The sequence below is a fragment of the Phyllobates terribilis genome, unplaced genomic scaffold, assembly GCF_046119375.1.
Source record: "Phyllobates terribilis strain yellow unplaced genomic scaffold, ASM4611937v1 Scaffold_26__1_contigs__length_17865784, whole genome shotgun sequence".
Taxonomy (NCBI): domain Eukaryota; kingdom Metazoa; phylum Chordata; class Amphibia; order Anura; family Dendrobatidae; genus Phyllobates; species Phyllobates terribilis.
This window is the reverse complement of record NW_027362786.1, coordinates 14643103-14664910: the sequence shown is the minus strand read 5'-3', so window position 1 is coordinate 14664910 and position 21808 is coordinate 14643103. Positions and strand designations below refer to the sequence as shown.

Here is a 21808-nt window from a genome sequence, read left to right as displayed (position 1 = left end):
ATGTGATGGGAGTGCTGATCGGCAAGTCTTATGACACGCTTCCAGCGCAACAATGTTAAATGCTGCTGTCGGACTTTGACAGAAGCATTTAACATGTTAACAGAAGCAGGTGGATCGCGATTCCACCCTCATCTGTTAGGGGCACATGACGGCTGATCAGATCAGCCGTCATGTGACAGAAAAGATGCGGGCTCACTGCCTGAGCCCACATCAAACAGGGGGAGGCGATCTTGGAAGTACATATGCGTTCAAGGTCATAAAGGGGTTAATATAGAAACAAAAATATCTCCAAATAGAATTATTTTCATATTTTTTACCTACATTTCCGTATAAAGTATGTCTGTCTTCAGTGTAGTACAGTAATATATGATAAAGGTCAAAGTAAAATGATCTAAAAGGACTTTGATCCCTTGTTTCACAAACACTCTGTTACTCTAATCCAGCCTGGGGACATATACTTGAGGGAAAGAGGAGAAGAAAAACAGAAGAAGGAAGGTGTTTTGGAGAAAGCTACAACATTGGCACTGAGTGTGTACATGAACTGTTTAGACAGGGAAACTAACACACTTTGAGAAATTTTTTGGAAGATAATAATAGACTGCGAGAGACATGGAGTTCAAGACCCAGGTATGTTTTCAGTCATTTAGTCATTTTTTGTTCAGCTTTTGCAGTGTCAGTTAAGGCTGCAGTCTACCTTTAACTATGGTAATATCAACCGTGAAAATCTTAAGTCTCAGAGCTGATCAGACCCAATGGAGTACAACTTCTCAACTGAATGTTGCCATTTTGATATTTTAGCAATTGTTAAGGGTTTCAGCCCCAAAATACCACTGATGTTTAGATGATGGCTTTTTAACATGGTAGGTAAACTTTAGATACGTTGCAGTAAATCTCAGCAAAGACAGACTGGCACGTCAAGATTTTTAAACTAGGCTTATTTTGTTTCTCTAATCTAAATTTAAGTATGTGCAATTCAGCTGTATTATATTTAAGACCTTTAATTAATGCACAAAAATCTTTCTCTCCTTTAAAGGTATTAGGCAGAAAAAGAAACATAGTATAGTGATTGTGTCCTGTTCTTGCTGTTTTTGTACATCGTAAATAATTTCAGATGGAACCTAGCACACCCATCAGCTTCACTGTCTGCCCAGCTTAACACAAAGGTTCCCTACAGAGAGAGTTCTCTTGACCTGCTTATTGTTTTGGCAAAATGAAAAAAATAAATAAATAAGGATTTGCCTAAACCAGACAACCTCTTAAAGTGAGGCTTTAAGTATTGGAATTCATAGACATAAATTGTATTTCAGGAAATAACAGTAAATGTCTTATTGTTATGCTTTATGTGTTGATATTTAATTCCATTCGTTTCTACTTTATAATAAAAAAGAAATACCGTACTCTTCTGTATCACTATGCTTGAATACAAATTCTGATTTCCCTATTCAAACTTTTGTAGACAGATTTATAGTCACAAAAAGGTGGATTCCACAGCTTAGGTGCATGGACGTGCTGGGAATTGCTAGGTGTATATTTCTATCTGTGAGTAATTTATATAAGCGTATCTGATAAACAGATTTTAGCAAAAAAACATTGTTTTTTACCCAGTTATTTTAGTTTAATGCACTATATATGCTTAAAAGGGTTGTCCATTTTTGTGGACATTTTTTTTCTTAATTAAATGCATGTACTTTTGGCCCCCCAAAAAATAATTTTTTGTAATTGTGTTTCATTAACAAATTTGCTATTGCCTCTGTGTTGCACTGCCTATTGCTGGCTACAGAATCCATCAGCGAGCTCATTCTGATGGTCCAATGGTAGAGTTTATAACACTTTTATCAGGTCTTTTTTTAAACTCCTTTCAGCTGACTTATGACCACAGATTACATCAAAGGGGAATGTACACGGGAACACCTCGCTCTGGGATCCATGTTTTCTAATGAAGATCTATTTATATTTTTAAAGAAATTTTTGGATAAAATGAATGTCATGTCTAGTAATTTAATTCTCACTATGAGACCAAAACCCAATTGCCAACATGATTTTCAACCCTAAATATACACATTTAATTAAAAAATAATGTCCCAAGAGTTGGACAACCTCCTTAATTAAACATTTGCATTTTCATTCCTTCTCCTTTGGACCCTGTGTTAATCATCTGCATGAGACACGAGTACACTTTGGGAGTAAAGTCCAGAAACTGATATCTCCCTGCGTGATAGCAAACTTTTATCTATACAGGATTTTTGAAAGATTTTTTTTGTTCCAAGCACAATTGTATATAACAAATAAATAAGGAAAAAAACTTGAAATATTAATTTGCAAACTTTCTTGTGTGTTATAAACAAATTGGAGGCTACTTGCTAGAATATCACAGTCTTTGATTTTAATTCATATTTCAACTATTCTTGAAATATATTGTGCATATACTGTATACTTCAGTAGCCATAGGATATATTTTCCATGATAATAATAGTAATAATCTTTATTTTTATATAGTGCTAACATATTCTGCAGCACTTTACATACATTATTGTTGCTGTCCCCATTGGTGCTCACAATCTAGATTCCCTATCAGTAGGTCTTTGGAATGTGGGAGGAAACCAGAGAACCCGGAGGAAACCCACGCAAACATGGGAAGAGCATACAAACTCCTTGCAGATGTTGTCCTTGGTGGGATTTGAACCCAGGACCCTAGCACTGCAAGGCTGCAGTGCTAACCACTGTGCCACCATGCCACCCTGATGATGCCTACTTGCATCAGTTTTGAGATGAAGCATTTGTAAATTTTATAGCATCCTTCAAATATGTTTGAATCCATATTCTCCTGGACCATAATGCAAGGTGTTGGTCTGCTTTGATCAAATTAGTTTCAAGACAGGGCTAGGGATGTGACCTGAATCTTTGCCGGGGGACACAGAAATTCTAGCTAAAAGTGAGTCACTAACCCTATACTACAGCTCTGTAAAGTTTTGGATATGTTAACTGTTGTATAATAATAGAAGCAGTAAATACTTAATTTTGATGGCAATAGTAAGGCTCCATGTACTATTCTAAGACCTCGTTTACATGTGGTCAGTATTTAACATCAGCACAGTGGCTCAGTGGTTAGCAGTGCAGCCTTGCAGTACTGGGATCCTGAGTTCAAATCCCACCAAGGACAACATTTGCAAGGAGTTTGTATGTTCTCCCCATGTTTGCGTGGGTTTCCTCCAGGTTCTCCGGTTTCCTCACAGACTCCAAAGACATACTGATAGGGAATGTAGATTGTGAGCCCTAATGGGGACAGTGCCGATAATGTCTGTAAATTGTCTGAATTGTAAAGCGCTGTGCAATATGTTGGCGCTATATAAATAAAAAGATTATTATTATAATCAGACAAAAAGCATAATAGAAACACGTGCAACAATTCTGCACTTTTCACCCACTTGTTATTTTGCCTTACAAATACCAATGTAAATACTGACCAAATACTGAACATTTGAACATGGCCCAAAGGTGGAAAATATTTGGTAAAAGCTGTGACAGTCACTGGCATGGCATATGAGGGGAGGTATGTGTCACGCAAGTTGCTAGCCTGTGTGAACTGAAACCAATAGACTTTCTGACAGCATGTTATATGCTAGAGGTTAACTCTTTTAAAGGGTGTGGTTTTATGGGAATGACGTAGAGATGGGAGGTGTAGCGCCGGCGTCCCTGCCCTCTGCTAGGCAGGGACGCTGTTCCCCTCACCTCTCTGCTCTGAGCCCGGCGTCCTCCTCCCGCTCTGCTGGCAGCGCGCGCTCCTTCCCGGCCACTGTGCTTAGGGCGCGCGCGCGCGCGCTCCCTCCCTCTTAAAGGGGCCGCGCGCACCGTCCTAAGGAGTTCCCGGCCAATGGCCGGAGGACTTCACCATATATAAGGCACCTCCTCCAAAATGGAGGTGCCCGAGCAATGTTGTTGCACTGTTCACTACTCTGCTTCAGCCCTCAGGTCCCGTTGCCAGTTACCTGCCAGTTACCTGCCAGATTCCTGCCAGCTTGCTGTCTTATTCCTGCCTGATATTCTGCTACTTGCCTGCTAGCCTGAGGTCCGACGGTCTGCCTTCCAACTCCTGTCAGTCTGTCTAAGGACCAACTTGCCCGCTCACCTGGGAGCGCACATCAGCTACCTGCCTGCTTGCCTGAGGTCCGACGGTCTGCCTTCCAACTCCTGTCAGTCTGTCTATGGACCAGCTTGCCCGCTCACCTGGGAGCGCACATCTGCTACCTGCCTGCTAGCCTACCTGGAGGCTCCGCCGTCACGTGCTGTGACCACCTGCCTGTCCAGAGACTCCTGCCCGCTCACCTGGGAGCGCTCATCTGCTGCCTGTCTGCTAGCCTACCTGGAGGATCCGCCGTCACATGCTGTGACCACCCGCCTGTCCAGAGACTTCTGCCCGCTCACCTGGGAGCGCTCATCTGCTGCCTGTCTGTTGGTCTTCCTGGAGGCTCCGCCGTCACATGCTGTGACCACCCGTTTATCCAGAGACTCTCGCCTACTCACCTGGGAGCTCACGTCTACCATCAGCCGCCACAGGTCGTACCAACCCTTTACCCAGAGACTGCCCCGGTCACTTGCCGTGACCTCCTGCCCGTTCATCCAGAGACTGCCCCGGTCACTTGCCGTGACCTCCTGCCCGTTCATCCAGAGACTGCCCCGGTCACTTGCCGTGACCTCCTGCCCGTTCATCCAGAGACTGTCCCGGTCACCTGCTGTGACTGCCTGCCTGGTCGCCACCCGCTCCCTTACAAGGACCGCCCCCTTGTATAGTAGCTCAGAGGTTCCGCCTCCCAGACCCATTACAGGAGGGAAGTCATTCCCCATACCTCCGCCTCAGGGTGTGGGTGTGGCTGAGCAACATTTAAATGCTCAGTAACCTTTTTTTTTCTGTTGTTGAGTTTGGAGTGGCAAGGACTCCAGACTGGAAGGCCACAGCTCAGAGAGGAGCTGAAACCTAGAACTACAGTGTGGCTAATCCCACACTGCTAATGGACTGTGTTATCGTTTATCTTTTTGTTTTGTTGTTTTGCCAGTAAGGCTGTGTTTATTTTTGCTGCAGGCAGAGCTTTATGCCACATAAAAAAGCCTGCAGAGAAAACATGGTTCCTGAGTCTACTTCCAGAAGTGGCCAAGTGAGGCTTCTTACCACAGTTGGTGCGAGAGTGCGTGCAAGATTCCAGGAACACGTGTACCTGCCACAGAGACCGGTGGATGTCCTGGGTAAAGGCCACCAGCTAGCCAGAAAAGTCCGGCAGCATGGAGGAGCTCATTAAGCACCTGGTCCAGAGCCAGCAGAGCATGCAGCAACTGCACTTGCAGACCCAGCAGAGCATGCAGCAGACCCAGCAGAGCATCAGCAGCAGCACCAAGAGCAGCTACATCAGCAACGGGAGCAGCAACAGGAGACAAACTCCTGATACAGCAAATCCAGCAGCAGCAACAACAGATGGAACTCCTAGCAGGGGAGCTCCGTGGCAGGACATCGGCTCCACCCCCAGATCCAGGTGATGACTCACACATCAGGAAAACGGTAAGGAGAACCTTACAGAAGATGACCTCGGGGGATGACGTTGAGGCGTTCGTGACTGTTTTTGAAAGGGTGGCAGAACAGGAGAGATTGCCTCAGGAGCAGTAGGCGGATATCTGGCGCCATATTTGACCGGGGAGCCACAGAAGACCTATTATGATCTGAATTTACAAGACACAAAGGAGTACTCAAAATTAAAAACAGAGATATTGGCACACTCAGGAGTGACTATGTCTGTCAGAGTGCAAAGGGTCCACCCCTGGGCGTATGCTGGTGACAAACCTCCACGCTCAAAGATGTTCGACTTGTTACATCTAGTCCAGAAATGGCTGCAGCCAAAGTCTTCCACTCCTGCCCAGATGGTTGAGCGTGTGGTGATGGACAGGTTCATCCATTCCATATCCAGGCCGCCGGTGCAGACCTGGGTTGCCCAGGGCAACCCTCGGAACGTGGACGACCTCATGGGCCTGGTAGAGAGGTACCAAGTGGTCAAAAAATCCCTAGGGAAACCCGATATAATCACCTCCCCGTATTGGAGTGCCCAAAAGGGGGAGGGTTCACCTCGGAAGGGGTTCAGAACCACAATTGGGGGGCGTCCCACTTCCACTGAAGGTGCCGCAAGGACTGTTGTTAAGGATGTGATCTGTTGGCGGTGTCACAATCCGGGACACGTAGCTGCCCAGTGTCATACGTCTGCTGAGCCAATGGATTGCAGCCTAGGCAGACAATGTTCTTATTATGTTTACCCAGCCTGCAGTGTGGACTGTCAACCCAGCGAGGGCCGCCAAGAACTAGCCAGTTGCCAGAGTGATAATCGGAACAGACTCTGGCACCCAATCCCACGAGGTCGGGGTGGTCAGGGACCTGATACATCCCTTCTTTTGGGGCGCGATTTTCCCTTGTTCTGTGACTTGTGGGGGAAGGGATCCAGACTGAGTCCTGTGGAAAAAAGCCAGGACCCTAGAGAAATACCCCGGTCAACATCGCAAGTGGATGAGTTCCCATTATGTGTCCTTGTTTGCGACGAGGACGAGACTGTGTGGCAGACCTCCCTGAATTAGAGGTGCCCGGAGAGAACTTTGGGTCAGCTCAAGTTCGGGACTTGACCTTAAAAGGGGCGTGGGATGTTACTGTTTGTAATGGTGTTGCTCTAGAGCCGGGGGCGGACACCAGGTACCCACACTTTGCAGTTCAGCTTAAGCTATTATACTGGGTGACCAAACTAAAAAGTGAACAGGTAGTGGAACAGCTTTTAGTTCCTGGTTCATACCGTCGGAGGGTATTAAACATGGCACACTCGCATATTCTGGGGGACACCTAGAGGTTGAGAAAACCCAGGAGAGAATAATGAGGAGGTTTTATTGGCTAGGATGTTATCGGGAAATCTTAACCTATTGTAGGTCCTGCCCCACCTGCCAGATAACCACGCCACCTCCCACTTCAGTAGTCCCTTAGTTCCACTACCTGCCATAGAGGTTCCTTTTGAGATTATTGCCATGGACCTCATGAGTCCCTTAGTTAAATTGGCCCGGGGCCACCAATACATCCTGGTGGTCATGGACTTTGCGACCCGGTACCCTGAAGCGGTGCCCCTAAGGAACTCATCCAGTAAAAGTATAGCCCGAGAGCTAGTTCATATTTTTGCTCAGACAGGTCTGCCAAAAGAGATTTTGACAGACAAAGGAACCCCCTTCATGAGCAAGGTGATGATGGAGCTATGCAGAGTCCTTCAGATTGCCCAGATTCGGACCTCAGTTTATCATCCGCAGACAGACGTCCTAGTGGAACATTTCAATAAGACCTTAAAGGCGATGCTCAGGAAGGTCGTTGAAAAGGATGGGCGAGACTGGGACTACCTGCTCCCATTTCTGCTTTTCTCTGTCAGAGAAGTTCCTCAAGCCTCCACTGGCTTCTCTCCACTTAAGCTCCTGTATGGACAGCATCCAAGAGGTCTCCTAGACATCGCCAAGGAAACCTGGGAGGCCGAGGTCACATCCCTTCAGAGCATCATCGAGCCTGTTGCCAGGTTACAGGAGAGAATGGCGAAGGTGATGCCCATCGTGAAGGAATATCTCCTCCAGGCACAGGAAGCCCAGGCTAGGGTGCATAACCGGTCGGCAAGACTGCGACAGTTCCAACCTGGGAATTGCGTCCTGGTTCTCATTCCCACCATTGAAAGTAAGTTTCTGGCCAAGTGGCAAGGCCCGTATGAGGTGGTGGAGAAGCTCGGTGAAGTGAACTACAGAGTCCACCAGTCTTGTGGAAAAAAGCAACACCAGGTGTACCATGTAAACCTGCTCAAGCCGTGGCGAGATCGGGAACTTGTGGGAACTCCTTGCCTGGGAGCCACTCCCGAAGGCCAGGTGGAAAATGTCACAATAGCGGAGACCCTCTCGTCAGCCCAGAAGTAACCGCGCGCCCATTCATTGAGAGAGCGCGCGATGAATGCCGGGTGTGACTCGATGGGGATAACCCCGCCCACAACCCGTCACTCACCATGGAATGCGGAACAGGAGACCCCTAGCTGCAGCCGCAAATAGTCGTGACATAAGCGAAAGCAAGAGCCGGCAGCAGCAGGGGGTCGTGTGCTGCCTGTGCGCGGTCAGCGATAGTGCCGCGCACAGGCAGTATTGGCAACATGAGGTATTTACGAAATTCATTATGGGCCCCGGGGGGATACATTGGGGGGTTAATTTAAAGTAGCCACTCCAATATCGCTGATTGGTCGCGCCCGGCCGGCCGATCAGCAAAGCGTGGTTCAAATTCTTCGCCAATTCGCGGCCGGACTGCGCCTGTCGCTGATTGGTCACGGGCGGCTGGCGCGACCAATCAGCGACGCAGGATTTCTGTTACAGACAAACAGAATTAGACGATTATATATATAGATAACAACTGGAATCCTCCACCACTTCTCTGTTGCTCTTCTGATGGTCTCAGTTGGTGCCGGAAGCAAAGACTGCCATAATTTCTGATTCTGACAGAGACAAGCAGAGCAACAGCACTGAAACAGCAGGGGATTCCAGTGGTAAGTAAAGTTACATTTCTTACCATTAATTCCCTTTCCCTTAGTCCAAAGCAGCAGCACCAATGGGGGATTCTGTCCTCCTGAAATGATAGAACGGGTGATAACTTTGAATCAAATGAATTGTCAGCCTATATAGCCCTACTACTGTGCAGACACATCGTGTACTTATAAAAACTAAGCAGAAAAACATCACAAGGTATGCTGATGAGAGCCAAGAAACAATCGGTTCCACTTCTCTCTGTGCCTCCTTGATGATCGGTTCCACTTCTATTAGAACGGCTATGGTTTGACTGCTTCCCTGACAATCACTTCTACTTCTATTAGAGGGGCTATGGACCAAGTGCCTACCTGATTGAAAATAGCTTATTAGGAGGGATAATGCTGCTGCTTATGGCTAAAGGAAAGAGAATTTATAGTAGAAAATTACACTTTCCTTCAGCAACACTAATGGGGATTTAGCAATTAACCATTTACAATGGGTTATTTTGAAACATGGATATTACCACTGATCTGACAAAAGCTATTTCACCAATACTTCTGTGACCTAGTCCCCCAGTACTTACCTACACGCAAACTCCGATCCTCACAAGATCTCCTCCTCTTCCTCCAATCACATACAAGATTTCTCCCATGCATCCCCCCTACTCTGCAACTCTCTACCCCAACATATCAGGCTCTTGCCTACCATGGAAACCTTCCCCCATACATCTGTGACCTAGTCTCCGGTACTTACCTACACGCAACCTCCGATCCTCACAAGATCTCCTTCTCTACTCCCCTCTTACCCTCTTATCTCCTCTTCTCACAATCGTATACAAGATTTCACCCATGCATCCCCCCTACTCTTTAACTCTCTACCCCAAAACATCTCGCCTACCATGGAGACCTTCAAAAAGAACCTGAAGACCCACCTCTTCCGACAAGCCTACAACCTGCAGTAACCCTCACTCCACCATTCATTGCACGACCAGCTCTACCCTCAACTACTGTATCCTCACCCATCCCCTGTAGATTGTGAGCCCTCGCGGGCAGGGTCCTCGCTCCTCCTGTACTATCCGGCGTCGGCTGCGGAGGAGCAGCCTCCGGCTTCAGCTCATTATGTAAATGAGCGCTGACCTTTTTTTTCTTTCTCACATGCAGACAACCTACAGAGATTAGGTCTATGGGGAAAGCCCGCATGCAGACCCACAGGAGAAATTTACATGCTGCGGTCTGGAAAGACGCATTGCATGTCAATTTCCGCGGGTGGGCTGCAGACACATAGTGGGCATGGGGTTTGTATAAATCCCATCCACTATGCTGAATATCTGGCCGCTGCGGATTGCACGCAGCGCACTTGCGCTGCATCCAATCCGCTGTGGACACTGATCGTGTGCACATACCCTTATAGCTTCAATTGGTGTGGAACCACAAGTATCAGCAAGGTTCCCTTACAGACAGGTTTTTATACATTGGTCCACAGTGGAACCATACACCCCAGCAAGCTACTCACTCTTTGAAGTAGCTGTTCTGAAGACCCACAGTCTTCCAGTCTGGGGTTTCAGGATTCAATCCTTTAGTGATGGGAGGCAGAATTCTCCTTCTTTCTGTGGAGCCAGGAGGAGAAGGGCATTCCAGGATCCTCTGGCTAGTCTGGGGTTCTGGTGCAATTAGAAAGCTCACAGTCCTTTCACAGAGTTTATCAAAATCATAAGTCTGCACCCCAAGCTCTGCTCTGTAGCAGAGATGATCGGTGTTCGAATCGAACTGTTCGCCAATCTCAAATTCGAGCTGTTTTGGGCGGTGTTCGAGCCGTTCGGCGAACACGAACGATTTGAGAAAAATTCGGCTGTTCGAGGTTATGTTCGATAACTGTTCGTGCACCAAAATCATAACTGGATTTTTTCTCAGTAATGCTGAAAATTAATGTTAATACGCAGTTTGAGTGTACAGCGGGGCGGGGGGAGGGGCAGGGGATGGATCTCTGCAGAAATAATGAAGATCTCCATTTTTTTTTCTCTTTCCCGCATTTACAGTGGGGAGGTGCAATCTGTCAGCCTATCAGCAGCGCACACACGGAGCGAACTGCTTTTTTTCACACAAGCAAGGGCATGTGTCAGTGGCAGTGTATGTCACATGTCCTTGCCCTATAAGACCCAGCCATTTTCCCCGTCGCCACCATTTTCTCACTGCTGCAGCTGCGTGTTAGACGGAACCGCTGTTGCTGTGTGCGCTATACTTTGTTAATTTCAAGCCAATTTTCGCACAAATCTGCAGATAGCTTGGGAGTAGGGAATAGTTGTGATTGCAGTCCTTTTAAGGACTAGGTTACATCATTTCCTATGACTTTTATCAGGCAGGTCTGTGCTCTTAGATAGGTTGGGAGTAAAGACTAATTGTAATTGCAGTCCTTTTGAGGGCTAGGTTACATCAGTTCCTATCACTTTTTGCCAGGCAGGTCTGTTTTAGTGCTGTGCAAGTTTTTTTCACAGCATTTGGCTAAATCTAGCAAAGCAAATCCTTTTTGTCCTCTTGCAGTGTGTGTTAGTCAGTGGAGTAGCCTATCTGTGTTGCAAGCTACACCACCTGTGTATAGAATACCAATTTTTTTACTGCACCTAGTGAAGTAAAACCTTTTGGGCATAGCATCATTCTATTAGTCCATCTATACTAACCTCCACCAGGTTGCAAATTCAATATAATTTTTAACCTCATCTAGCTCTGAAAAAATATTTGGGCTTGTAGCAGTGTGTGGGACTTGTTCTATTAGTCCATCTATACTAACCTCCACCAGGTTGCAAATTCAATATAATTTTTTTCTGCATCTAGCTCTGAAAAAATATTTCGGCTTGTAGCAGTGTGTGGGACTTGTTCTATTAGTCCATCTATACTAACCTCCACCAGATTGCAAATTGAATATAATTTTTTTCTGCATCTAGCTCTGAAAAAATATTTTGGCTTGTAGCAGTGTGTGGGACTTGTTCTATTAGTCCATCTATACTAACCTCCACCAGGTTGCAAATTCAAAATAATTTTTATCTGCATCTAACCCAGCCAATACTTTTGGGCTAATACCACAGTTTGGCCACTCAGCTCTGCTCAGTTCCTATCCATTGTTTTTTGTGCAAACAACTCCAGAGTTGTGAATTAGTTAACCACCAAAATGAGTGGAAAAGGGCCTGCTGCTGGTGGAAAGGGGAATAGGCATGTTGGGAAGAGAAAAAAAGGTTGTGTCCGTGGGGTAGGTGTTAAAGCAACAGTAACATCTGCAGAAGAAAGACCATCTTCCAGCCAAACTAAGATGTCTACGTCTTTTAGCGGACAATATGATAAGATCCCTTTCTTACGGCCACGCCAATCGCTACAAATTCCAGATGAGGCACAAAAACAGCAGGTGCTTCAACGGATATCAAGTGCTCCTTTAAGTGGGCTCTCCTCCACCTCAACTTCAACATCACAAATACTCCAGTCCTCAGAGGTGTCACCCCAATTTCACTTGCTTCCTCACAGCTCCCAAGTCTCCAGCTGCCCGTCTGAGTATGGGGTAGAACAGATGGTTGAGTCTGCAGAGCTGTTTACTCATACTATAGCCTGGGAATCAGAGGTCGGCTCCAGAGCTTCTGTGAATCCAGATGAGGAAATGATCTGCACTAATGCCCAGAATCTTTATGAGTCGGATCCAGGACCAGACGCAGAACGTTCTGAACATAATGTCGACCCAAGTTCCCAAACTGTAACTCCTGTTGGTGGAGACAATGAGGAAGACGATGATGAGACTCAAATACCTGATTGGAGCGACAACTTTAGTTTTTTTGTCAGGGCAGGAAGAGGTTGGCTCTGAGGACGACGGGTGTGATAACACACAGGGTGATGATGACGAGGTTGGAGATCCCACTTACTGTCAACCCACAGTCAGCCAGTCGATGAGGTCAGCAGAGGAGGTGGAGGAGGATGCTAGTGACGACGAGGTCAGGTTGCGCCTTCCTGGACAGAGACGTAGTACTGGAAGCACGTCAACAACTGCATCCTCAAACAAAACTCTGCCTCTGACCACAAGTCGTGGTGGCTCTTCAGGTCACATGGGTGCTAAGCCTTGCATAGCCTGGGCATTTTTTCAGATCGATAAAGATGACCCAACTCGTGTTATCTGTAACATTTGTCAGCAAAAGCTAAGTAGAGGCCAAAATATCCATAGTTTGAGTACTTCATGCATGAACTGGCACATGGATATGAAGCATAAGTTGCAGTGGGACGCTCACTGTGCTACAATGCGGCCTACCTGGCCTGGCCAACCACCGTCTGCCACATCTTGTGCATCCGCGGCCTCTTCATCCTCTGTGACTGGGGGGACAGCAGTCACACCTGTTTTGGGACGCAGACCTGCCCCCTCTTTACCCGCAACAGCCAGCGGCAGGTCATCATTTTCTTTGGAGGTGGAAATACCAGCTGGTGTTCAGCGCTGTCCGACATCGATAGATCCACCTTTAGATCAAGGCAACCTAACATGTCCGCCTGCATCTTCCTCACAGACCGGCAGTTTGCCGGGGACACCCTTCTCAACCCCGTCTAAGCACAACAGCCAGCCCTCGGTCCGTCAGATGTGGACAAGTAAAAGACCATTTCCTCCTAGCCATGAGAAAGCTAAGAGGTTGAATTTCACCATCTGCAAGCTCTTGGCTACAGAAATGCTGCCTTTCCGCCTGGTGGACACAGAGGATTTTCGAGACCTTATGTCCGTCGCAGTGGCCCAGTACCAGATGCCCAGTCGGCACTACTTCTCAAAGAAAGGTGTGCCTGCGCTCCACCAGCATGTCGCACACAACATCACCTCTTCTTTGAGAAACTCTGTGTGTGACAGGGTGCATTTAACCACAGACACTTGGACGAGTAGGCATGGACAGGGGTGTTACATGTCGCTGACTGGGCACTGGGTAACTATGGTGACAGCAGGACAAGGGGCTGCTGTCCAAGTCTTGCCGTCCCCACGAGTTGTGCGTCAATCCTCTTTATCTCAAAGTTCCTCCACTGCTTCTGCCTCCTCAACCTCCTCTCGGTCCTCCACCTGCACCCAAAGCCTGTCTGGTCATGCCACAAGTTTTCTAACTGCGCAGAAGGGATCCTGCACACCTCCTTACTATGCTGGCAGCAGGGCTCAACGTCATCAGGTGGTTTTTACTTTGAAATGTCTGGGAAATGTGAGTCACACAGCTGAGGAGTTGTGGTCAACTCTGGAGAACCAGTTTCATGAATGGTTGTCTCCACTGGACCTGAAACCAGGGAAGGCCGTGTGCGACAATGCTGCAAACCTGGGTGCGGCCCTTCGCCGGGGCAATGTCACACACGTGCCTTGTATGGCTCACGTGTTGAACCTGGTTGTCCAGCAATTTTTAGCCCACTATCCCGGACTAGATGGCCTTCTGCAGAGGGCACTTTCTCTGTGTGCTCACTTCCGCCATTCGCATCCCGCAGCTCAGCGACTTACATCTCTACAGAAGTCGTTGGGCCTGCCACTTCACCGGCTAAAATGCGATGTGCCTACCTGGTGGAATTCAACTCTGCACATGTTGCAGCGACTGTGGCAGCACAGACAAACTCTGGTGCAATACGTTCTGACGTATAGCCTGGGCCAACGAGATCCAGAGGTGGGGCATATCAAGCTGGAGGAGTGGTCTCAGATCAGGGACCTATGCACCCTTCTGCACAGTTTTGAAATGGCGACGAAGATGTTTAGTGCTGACGATGCCATTATCAGCATGACTATTCTGGTGATTTACATGCTGGAGCACATGTTAAACAGAATTCGGAGTCAGGTGGTGGCACAAGAGGAGGTGGAGGAAGTAGAGGAGGAGAAGTTGTATGCGGAAGGGCTAACATCTGCAAGGTCCAGACGGTCGGCAGCACCAAGGCGGCAGGCATGTGAGGGTGGGGGAGATGGTTTTACCAGGGTGCATGGTAGCAGCCAAACTAGTGAGGAAGGTGCAGGAGCCCAGGAAGAAGTGGAGGACGAACTGATGGAAGACTCATCAGATGAGGGAGACCTTGATCACATTTCTGTTGTGCGAGGTTGGGGGGAGAGGACAGAGGAAGGAAGCATGATTGTTACCTCGCCACCAACACAACAGGGACTTGGTGCTCCTGGATGCGCAAGACACATGAGTGCCTTCTTGCTGCACTACCTGCAACATGACCCTCGAATTGTGAGAATTAGAAAGAATCCTGGCTACTGGGTTGCCACACTGTTAGATCCCCAGTACAAAAGTAAATTTGCAGAAATTATTCCTGCCATAGAAAGGGATGCACGCATGCAGGAGTATCAGCAGAGACTGTTGCAGAATCTTACATGTGCTTTTCCACAAAACACCAGTGGTGCATGTAATGAATCTCACAGTTCCAACTTGCCAACCGTGGGACCGTCGAGTGTTCAGCACTCAAACCGTAACAGAACCACAGTATCTGCTGGTAACATCAATTTTGCGGAATCATTTCACCACTTTTTTAGCCTATCCTTTGCAAGGCCACAGGAGACAAGAAGTCTGACACATAGTCAACGCCTAGAGACGATGGTACAGGAGTATCTCCAAGTAAACATTGAAGCCATGACTGTGTCACTGGACCCTTGCTCTTTTTGGGCTTCCAATTTGGATAAATAGCCAGAGCTCGCCACTTACGCCTTGGAGATCTTGTCATGCCCCGCAGCCAGCGTTATGTCTGAACGTGTGTTCAGCGCTGCTGGTGGTGTGCTGACGGATAAGCGCACGCGGCTCTCCACTGATAATGTAGACAGACTCACGTTCATAAAGATGAACAAATCATGGATCCGAAACGACTTTTCTACCCCTGTGTCATCCTGGGGAGAGTAAAAGCTTGATGATTTGTTAAAATCACCTCACCAACCATTTTAAGCTTTCAAATTACTAATCACAAAACACCAGTGGTTCATGTATTGAATCTTACAGTTCTAACTTGCCAACCGTGGTCTGTATGGAGTTGTTCAATAAAGGGTCCAAAATTAAGATAACATAGACGGGAGAGGTCTCTATGAATAGGAATTCCTAAGTATTTGATACCCTGTGAGGGCCAGGCAAAGGGAAAGTTGGACTTGATGGAATCCTGTATGGATTTGGGGAGGGAAACATCGAGGGCCTCAGACTTCGCTGCATTGATTTTAAAATTTGACCATGTAACAAAGTGATCTATTTCAGCCATAACAGCAGGGATGGATATATGTTATTGAGTGATATATACTAGGACATCATCAGCAAATGCAGAGCACTTGTACTCGGTGCCTCCCACCTCAATCCACCTAATATTGGGGTTATGGCGAATTGATGAGAGCAGGTGCTCCGTCACTAGGATGTATAAGAGAGGGGACAGAGGACATCCCTGCCTTGTCCCATTGGTGATTATGAAAGGTGATGAAAATGTTCTGACGCGCCCCCTGGGCCTTGGGACACCCGGAGTCGGACCCTTTTTGGTGGATGCTGGGGGTTGTAGTCTCCGTGGCGGCGACCCGGTTCCGTGGCTCAGGGCGGTCAAACCAGTGGCGAAACTATTTATGTGGTTTTGATGTTTAAATGTCCGACTACGCCACCCGTGGATTGCGGTCAGAGTGAACCGCCGCTGCAGGGCAGACCGCTGAGGCTGGTGTTGTGGGTGCAGCAGAGCGTAGTATAACTCCCCACGGGAGGAGTATAGCCTCAGGGCAGTGTATGCGGAGGATGGGGGTGATGGTGCAGGGCAGCAGCAGTAACGACACGGAGTCAGTGATGCAGTCCAGGGCCTTTACTCACAGTTCTTATTATCCAGATCACTTCTGCAGGTAACGGCTGCCCACGTCGTACTGTGCTCAGCAGGTGAGGGGCTCAGCCAACTCCCAGATAACTTTGGAGCGCTTCACAGGACCCCCTTTGTGTGTCCTTTCTCTGGCCTTTCTTACCCCACCAGTGACCACGCTTCTGTCCGGCTGCCTCGGGCCTCCTCTTGGTAAACTTGGCGCCAGTTTCCCTGACCCAATGTGGTGCCTTCCTAGCGGGTGTAGCGAGGGGCTGCGCCACATAAAATGTCACAGCCTCCGGTTTCTAGCTGAGGGTCGTTTCCCGCCTCCACTAGTTTCGGGGACCGGTCTCCCCCTTTGGCCTGACCCCTCCACGCAGGTGGATTCGGGCGTGCGGTGGCGACTCGCCCGTCCGCACCCCTGGGATCCATTCGTTCCTCGTTCCTGGAGCCTTCTCTGCTCCTCTTCCTTCTCCCTCTTCCAGGCCTGAGCCTCTGTTTCTAGGCCCGCCTCCGGAGCAGAGCTCATGCAGAGCTCCTGCTCCCTGTCACTTCTGCTCAGACTTCTCTGCACTGAACTAAGATGGTGCCCACCTTTTATACTCCCTTCTCAATGCACCCAGGAACTGCTTCCTCCCTGCTCCTGCACTACAGGGTTCCCCTTCCTCGGTGTTCCCTCCCCCCATTCCAGCCAGGGACAGGGACTGTCGTGCCCATCTCAGAGGCATATTGGTCGCCCTGCCCCACGGCAATGTGGTGTAATGCATGCAGGTGTCGCGGTCCTGATCCACACTCCATCCTTACCTGAGAGTGAGACATCACACCTCTGGGCGAGGTGCAATACCTCTGAAGCAACCGAGCCCTCGGGGTGCTACAGTTCCATTTATCTTCAGCCTAGGTGACGTATTGCGATACAGGGCCGTGATTTTGGCTATAAAAGGGTCCCCTAGACCCCTACCCCAAGCTTTTTAAGAGAATAATATATGGCGTGCCAGAATACTCTATGGAATGCTTTCTCAGCATCCATGAGAGTATCTAATTACAAATTTTTAACTGCATCTAGCCCAGGAAATACTTTGTGCCTAGTAGCAGTGTCTGCTAGTCAGCGGATTATCCCAGCTGTTAAGCAAGCTACACCACCTGTAGTTTGGACACTTAATTTTGTCAAAGGAAATGCTTCGGGCCCCCGGGATACTCAGTGAAGAGCATCGGGAGGCACCCCAAGGCACAGGGGCTGGGACTGGCGGTAGGACGCCTTGCGGTGGACTGCCGAGCTCGATCCTTATAAAAGCTTTTTAACTGCAGCAGCATTAGTGGACGCTACTGGAGCTGGAATTCCCGCAGCTGCTGGCATCAGACTTGCCCTCCAATAGATCCTTGTAAAAGTATTTAAAGTGTACTCATTCAAATTAGAGAGACAATTTAAATGAAAAAGCTTAGACCTGCCTCCACCGCAGGGGGGCTCGCTCGACCCACCAGCGGACAGGCACCAGTATTTGGAGAGGGGGGCTGGCCGTCAGGGTCCAAAGCAGCTATGGCACAAACATGGCGACACCGAGGTCGCACGGGCAGGAACGGACTGGCCGTGTCGGCTTCGCACTTTTTTGGTTTTAGAAGGGCATGACATGCCTATATCTGTGTCTCCCCCTCCTTTAACTCCTCCACCTCTTTTCTTTTCGCATGACTATATGTACTTGTTACTTTTCCATGTGTTAGTTGTGTCTTCTGAGCAGTATGTCAGCTTTTGGAAACCATTGAAGTGTTTTCTATGTGTTTTCTATGTGTTGCTATGTGTTTTTGTTTGCCTGCCAATGGTTTTAACGGTGTCCGAAGGTGTTCGTCTTACAGTTCGACGAACAGTTCGTCGAACATACGGGTGTTTGACGAACCGAACCGAACTCGAACACTACGGGGGTGGCTCAAGACTACTCTGTAATGGTCTTGTCTGTTCTTACCAATGGCTGACAGCCCTCATGTTCACTGGCCTCGACTCCTCCCTCCTTCTTCAGCTTGCCCAGCTAATCCAATCCATCTCTTCCTCTGTTGCTCCTCCTCCTATGTGATGTAGAGAGAAGCAATGTCTACTGGGAGTTGTAGTCCAAGTTAGTGCAGGAAGAGGTTCATTAAAGTCTGCTGCTGTGAATGTCTGTGTAGAGACTGACTCTGCTGAAATTACACACATGGGCCTCACAACAGGTGTTACACATATATATTGTGAGACAGTGAGGGGGATCATATGCGAGGGACAGTATGTATCCCCCAGGATGCGCATAGAAGCATATTGAACCCGCAGGAGTGCATTGCAGTCACAGGCACAGCTGTGGTTGCAGTGCAAAATAAAAGTAAAGTTTGGACTTGGTCAAACTATTTGGCTATGTTGGATTTAAGAAAACATGGCATGGGATTTTATTTTTTATTTTTGGAGTGAACTACAGGATGGCAGTGGGGAGGTGCACTCCCTCCAGCCCGGGTCTTGCATGTGGCTCATGTCCACAGTTTTCATTTAAATACCTGCAGCCTAGGTTTTGGGTGTGTCAGTGTTGCTCTGCTGGGCTAATCCCCATCCATAGAGGCACATTCCCTTGTTCCCCTGCTGTGCTCACGCTAGGAATCAGAGTCTGACTGACATCAGTGCAGTAGAGGTGCTACTAACGGTGACACATCTCCTACACAGGTGTGAGCCTGACTCCAACACCAATCACAAGCACAGCAGTTGAAGGGGTGAATGTGCCACTATGGATGAGTATTAGCCCAGCAATCAGTGCAGAGCTAATTAGTGTGGTAAATGACTGCTCTCCTGCAGAGGTGTCAGTCCGACCAGCTTTAATTGTACCTCCCCGTCCCCCTCCCAGCACAATGAGATCTTGTGGCGTGGGGCAGGGGGAGGTCACCACAGCAGCAGGCCCCTCATTCCTCTCTGGCACCTGAGAGTAGCAGCTGGATCAGACTGTGCTGAGATTGGTGCTGAGTCATTACCCAGAGTGCAGCAGCTGCCCGGACCTCCTCAAGAAGACAGTGACTCCTGTGAGCGCAGAAAACTGTAAGTGGAAGCAGCTTAGTTAACATTATTAAATATTATTTTAAGTGCAATTGAGATGTGTGATAGAATAATAGATCTAAATGTATCAATTTTGGTGGAGGGGGACTTGTCTATTTACTGTATACTATCTGTGGGGGAGGGAGGGAGGCTTGTCTATATACTGTATGCTCTATGTGGGGGAGGGAGACTTGGCTATATGTGAAGCAGGGGGATTTGACTATATACTGTGTGCTATACGTGGAGGTGCAGAAGTCTCATTGACAGTTATAGGAATTGTTTGATTGCAGTGATTGCCTCAAAAGGTTGTTCAACAAAATATTAAGTTAAGAGTACCATCATTTCTGTCCAGGTCTATTTCATGAGTTTATTTTTTTTTTTAAATTCTGTGGAAGCAGGGTTGAAAAGCAATGTCTGACTTTCATTTGTTCATTTTCATTGACTTTTAATTTATTATGACTTTTGTCAGATTCAAGTTATTTCTGTGACCATTGTGGGTTTTTCTTTCATTAAACGAGGGGTACCAACAATTTTGACCGTGTGTGTGTGTGTGTGTGTGTGTGTGTGTATATATATAACACTACAAGCATCCCTCTGTCTGAAGCCTCTATAGACTGCGCAAGCGTGACATGCCTGCGCAGTCTGGCTCCAGACAGAGGCACGCATGGAGCCGTTACAGGTAAGAGGAGTGTGTATGGCGCCGGAAATCGCGGTATGTGTGGACACTGAACGCATACCATACTTACATACTTACCTGACAGGGAGGAGCGTTGCCGCAGCGCCTCAATTCTGGCCGGGGGCGGAGTGAAGGCGTTGGAATCAGTGCATGCGCATATTGCTATCCGGCGCCATTTTACTGAAGACACATTTGCAGTGTGGGAGATGAGGGGGCCACACATACCAGGATTGGGAGGTGAGGGGGCCACACATAACAGGATTGGGGGGTGAGGGAACCATGCATACCAGGATCCTGGTATGCATGGTCCCCTCATCCCTATTCTGGTATGCATGGTAGCCCTCATCTCAATCCTGGTATGTATGGCACCCCTCATCCCCAATCCTGGTATGCATGGTACCCCACATAATGGTATGCATGATACATGGCACCCATCACGCCCCAATCCTGGTATGCATGGTCCCCTCACCCCCAATCCTGGTATGCATGGTCCCCTCACCCCCAATCCTGGTATTCATGGTCCCCTCACCCCCAATCCTTGTATGCATGGTCCCCTCACCCCCAATCCTGGTATGTATGGTATCCTTCGTCCCCCAATCCTGGTATGTATGGTCCCCTCACCCCCCAGACCTGGTATGTATGGTCCCCTCACCCCCCAGACCTGGTATGTATGGTCCCCTCACCCCCCAATCCTGGTATGCATGGTCCCCTCATCCCCCAATCCTGGTATGTATGGTCCCCTCATCCCCCAACCCTGGTATGCATGGTCCCCTCATTCCCCAATCCTGGTATGTGTGGTACCCCTCATCCTGATATGCATGGTCCCCTCACCCCACAATCCTGGTATGCATGGTCCCCTCACCCCCAATCCTTGTATGCTTGGTACCCCTCATCCCCCAATCCTGGTATGTGCGGCCCCCTCCCCCCCCCAATCCTGGTATGCGTGGTCCCCTCACCCCACAATCCTGGTATGTATGGTCCCCTCATCCTCCAATCATGGTATGTGTGGGACCCTCACCCCCCAATCCTCAGCATAAGTGAGTACACCCATTGTATTATCAGTACATTATATATACAGAGCTCAGCATAAGTGAGTACACCCCTGTATTATCAGTACATTATATATACAGTGCTCAGTATAAGTGAGTACACCCCTGTATTAACAGTACATTATATATACAGTGCTCAGCATAAGTGAGTACACCCCCTGTATTCTCAGTACATTATATATACAGTGCTCAGCATAAGTAAGTACACCCCTGTATTATCAGTACATTATATATACAGTGCTCAGTATAAGTGAGTACACCCCTGTATTAACAGTACATTATATATACAGTGCTCAGCATAAGTGAGTACACCCCCTGTATTATCAGTACATTTTATATATACAGTGCTCAGCATAAGTGAGTACACCTCTGTATTATCAGTACATTATATATACAGTGCTCAGTATAGGTGAGTATGACGCGCCCCCTGGGCCATGTTCAGGGGATACCCGGAGCCGGATCTGGACAGGGGTAGTAGTCCTTGTGGCGGTGACCCGGTCCGTGCCCAGGGTGTCAAACTGTGTGGTTTAGTATTAGCAGTAGATGTTGGATGACTACGCCACCCGTTGAATGCAGCTATGGAGCTGCCGCTGCAGGGCAGACCGCTGAGGCCGGTGGAAGGATGGTGCAGCGTGGATGGTATAACCCCCAACGGGAGGGGTATGGCCTCAGGGCAGCCGACGTGGATGATGGGGGTAGCAGGAACCACTCAGAGACGATGCGG

At 48.2% G+C, this 21808-nt stretch overlaps 1 protein-coding gene across 4 annotated transcripts in view; it reads left to right on the top strand.

The window, feature by feature from the left end:
• Positions 1-393: 393 nt before the first annotated feature.
• Positions 394-21808, top strand: part of LOC141176474 (cyclic AMP-responsive element-binding protein 3-like protein 3) — a 492345-nt gene continuing 470930 nt past the window's right edge. For 3 of the 4 annotated variants that reach the window (XM_073660428.1, XM_073660426.1, XM_073660427.1), the window contains exon 1: positions 395-627. In XM_073660428.1, the coding sequence (XP_073516529.1) occupies positions 610-627 (18 nt within the window). In that variant the 5' untranslated portion in view covers positions 395-609. Of the gene's footprint in view, positions 628-21808 lie in introns of all 4 variants that reach the window. The other variant, XM_073660425.1, reaches the window with a different exon arrangement.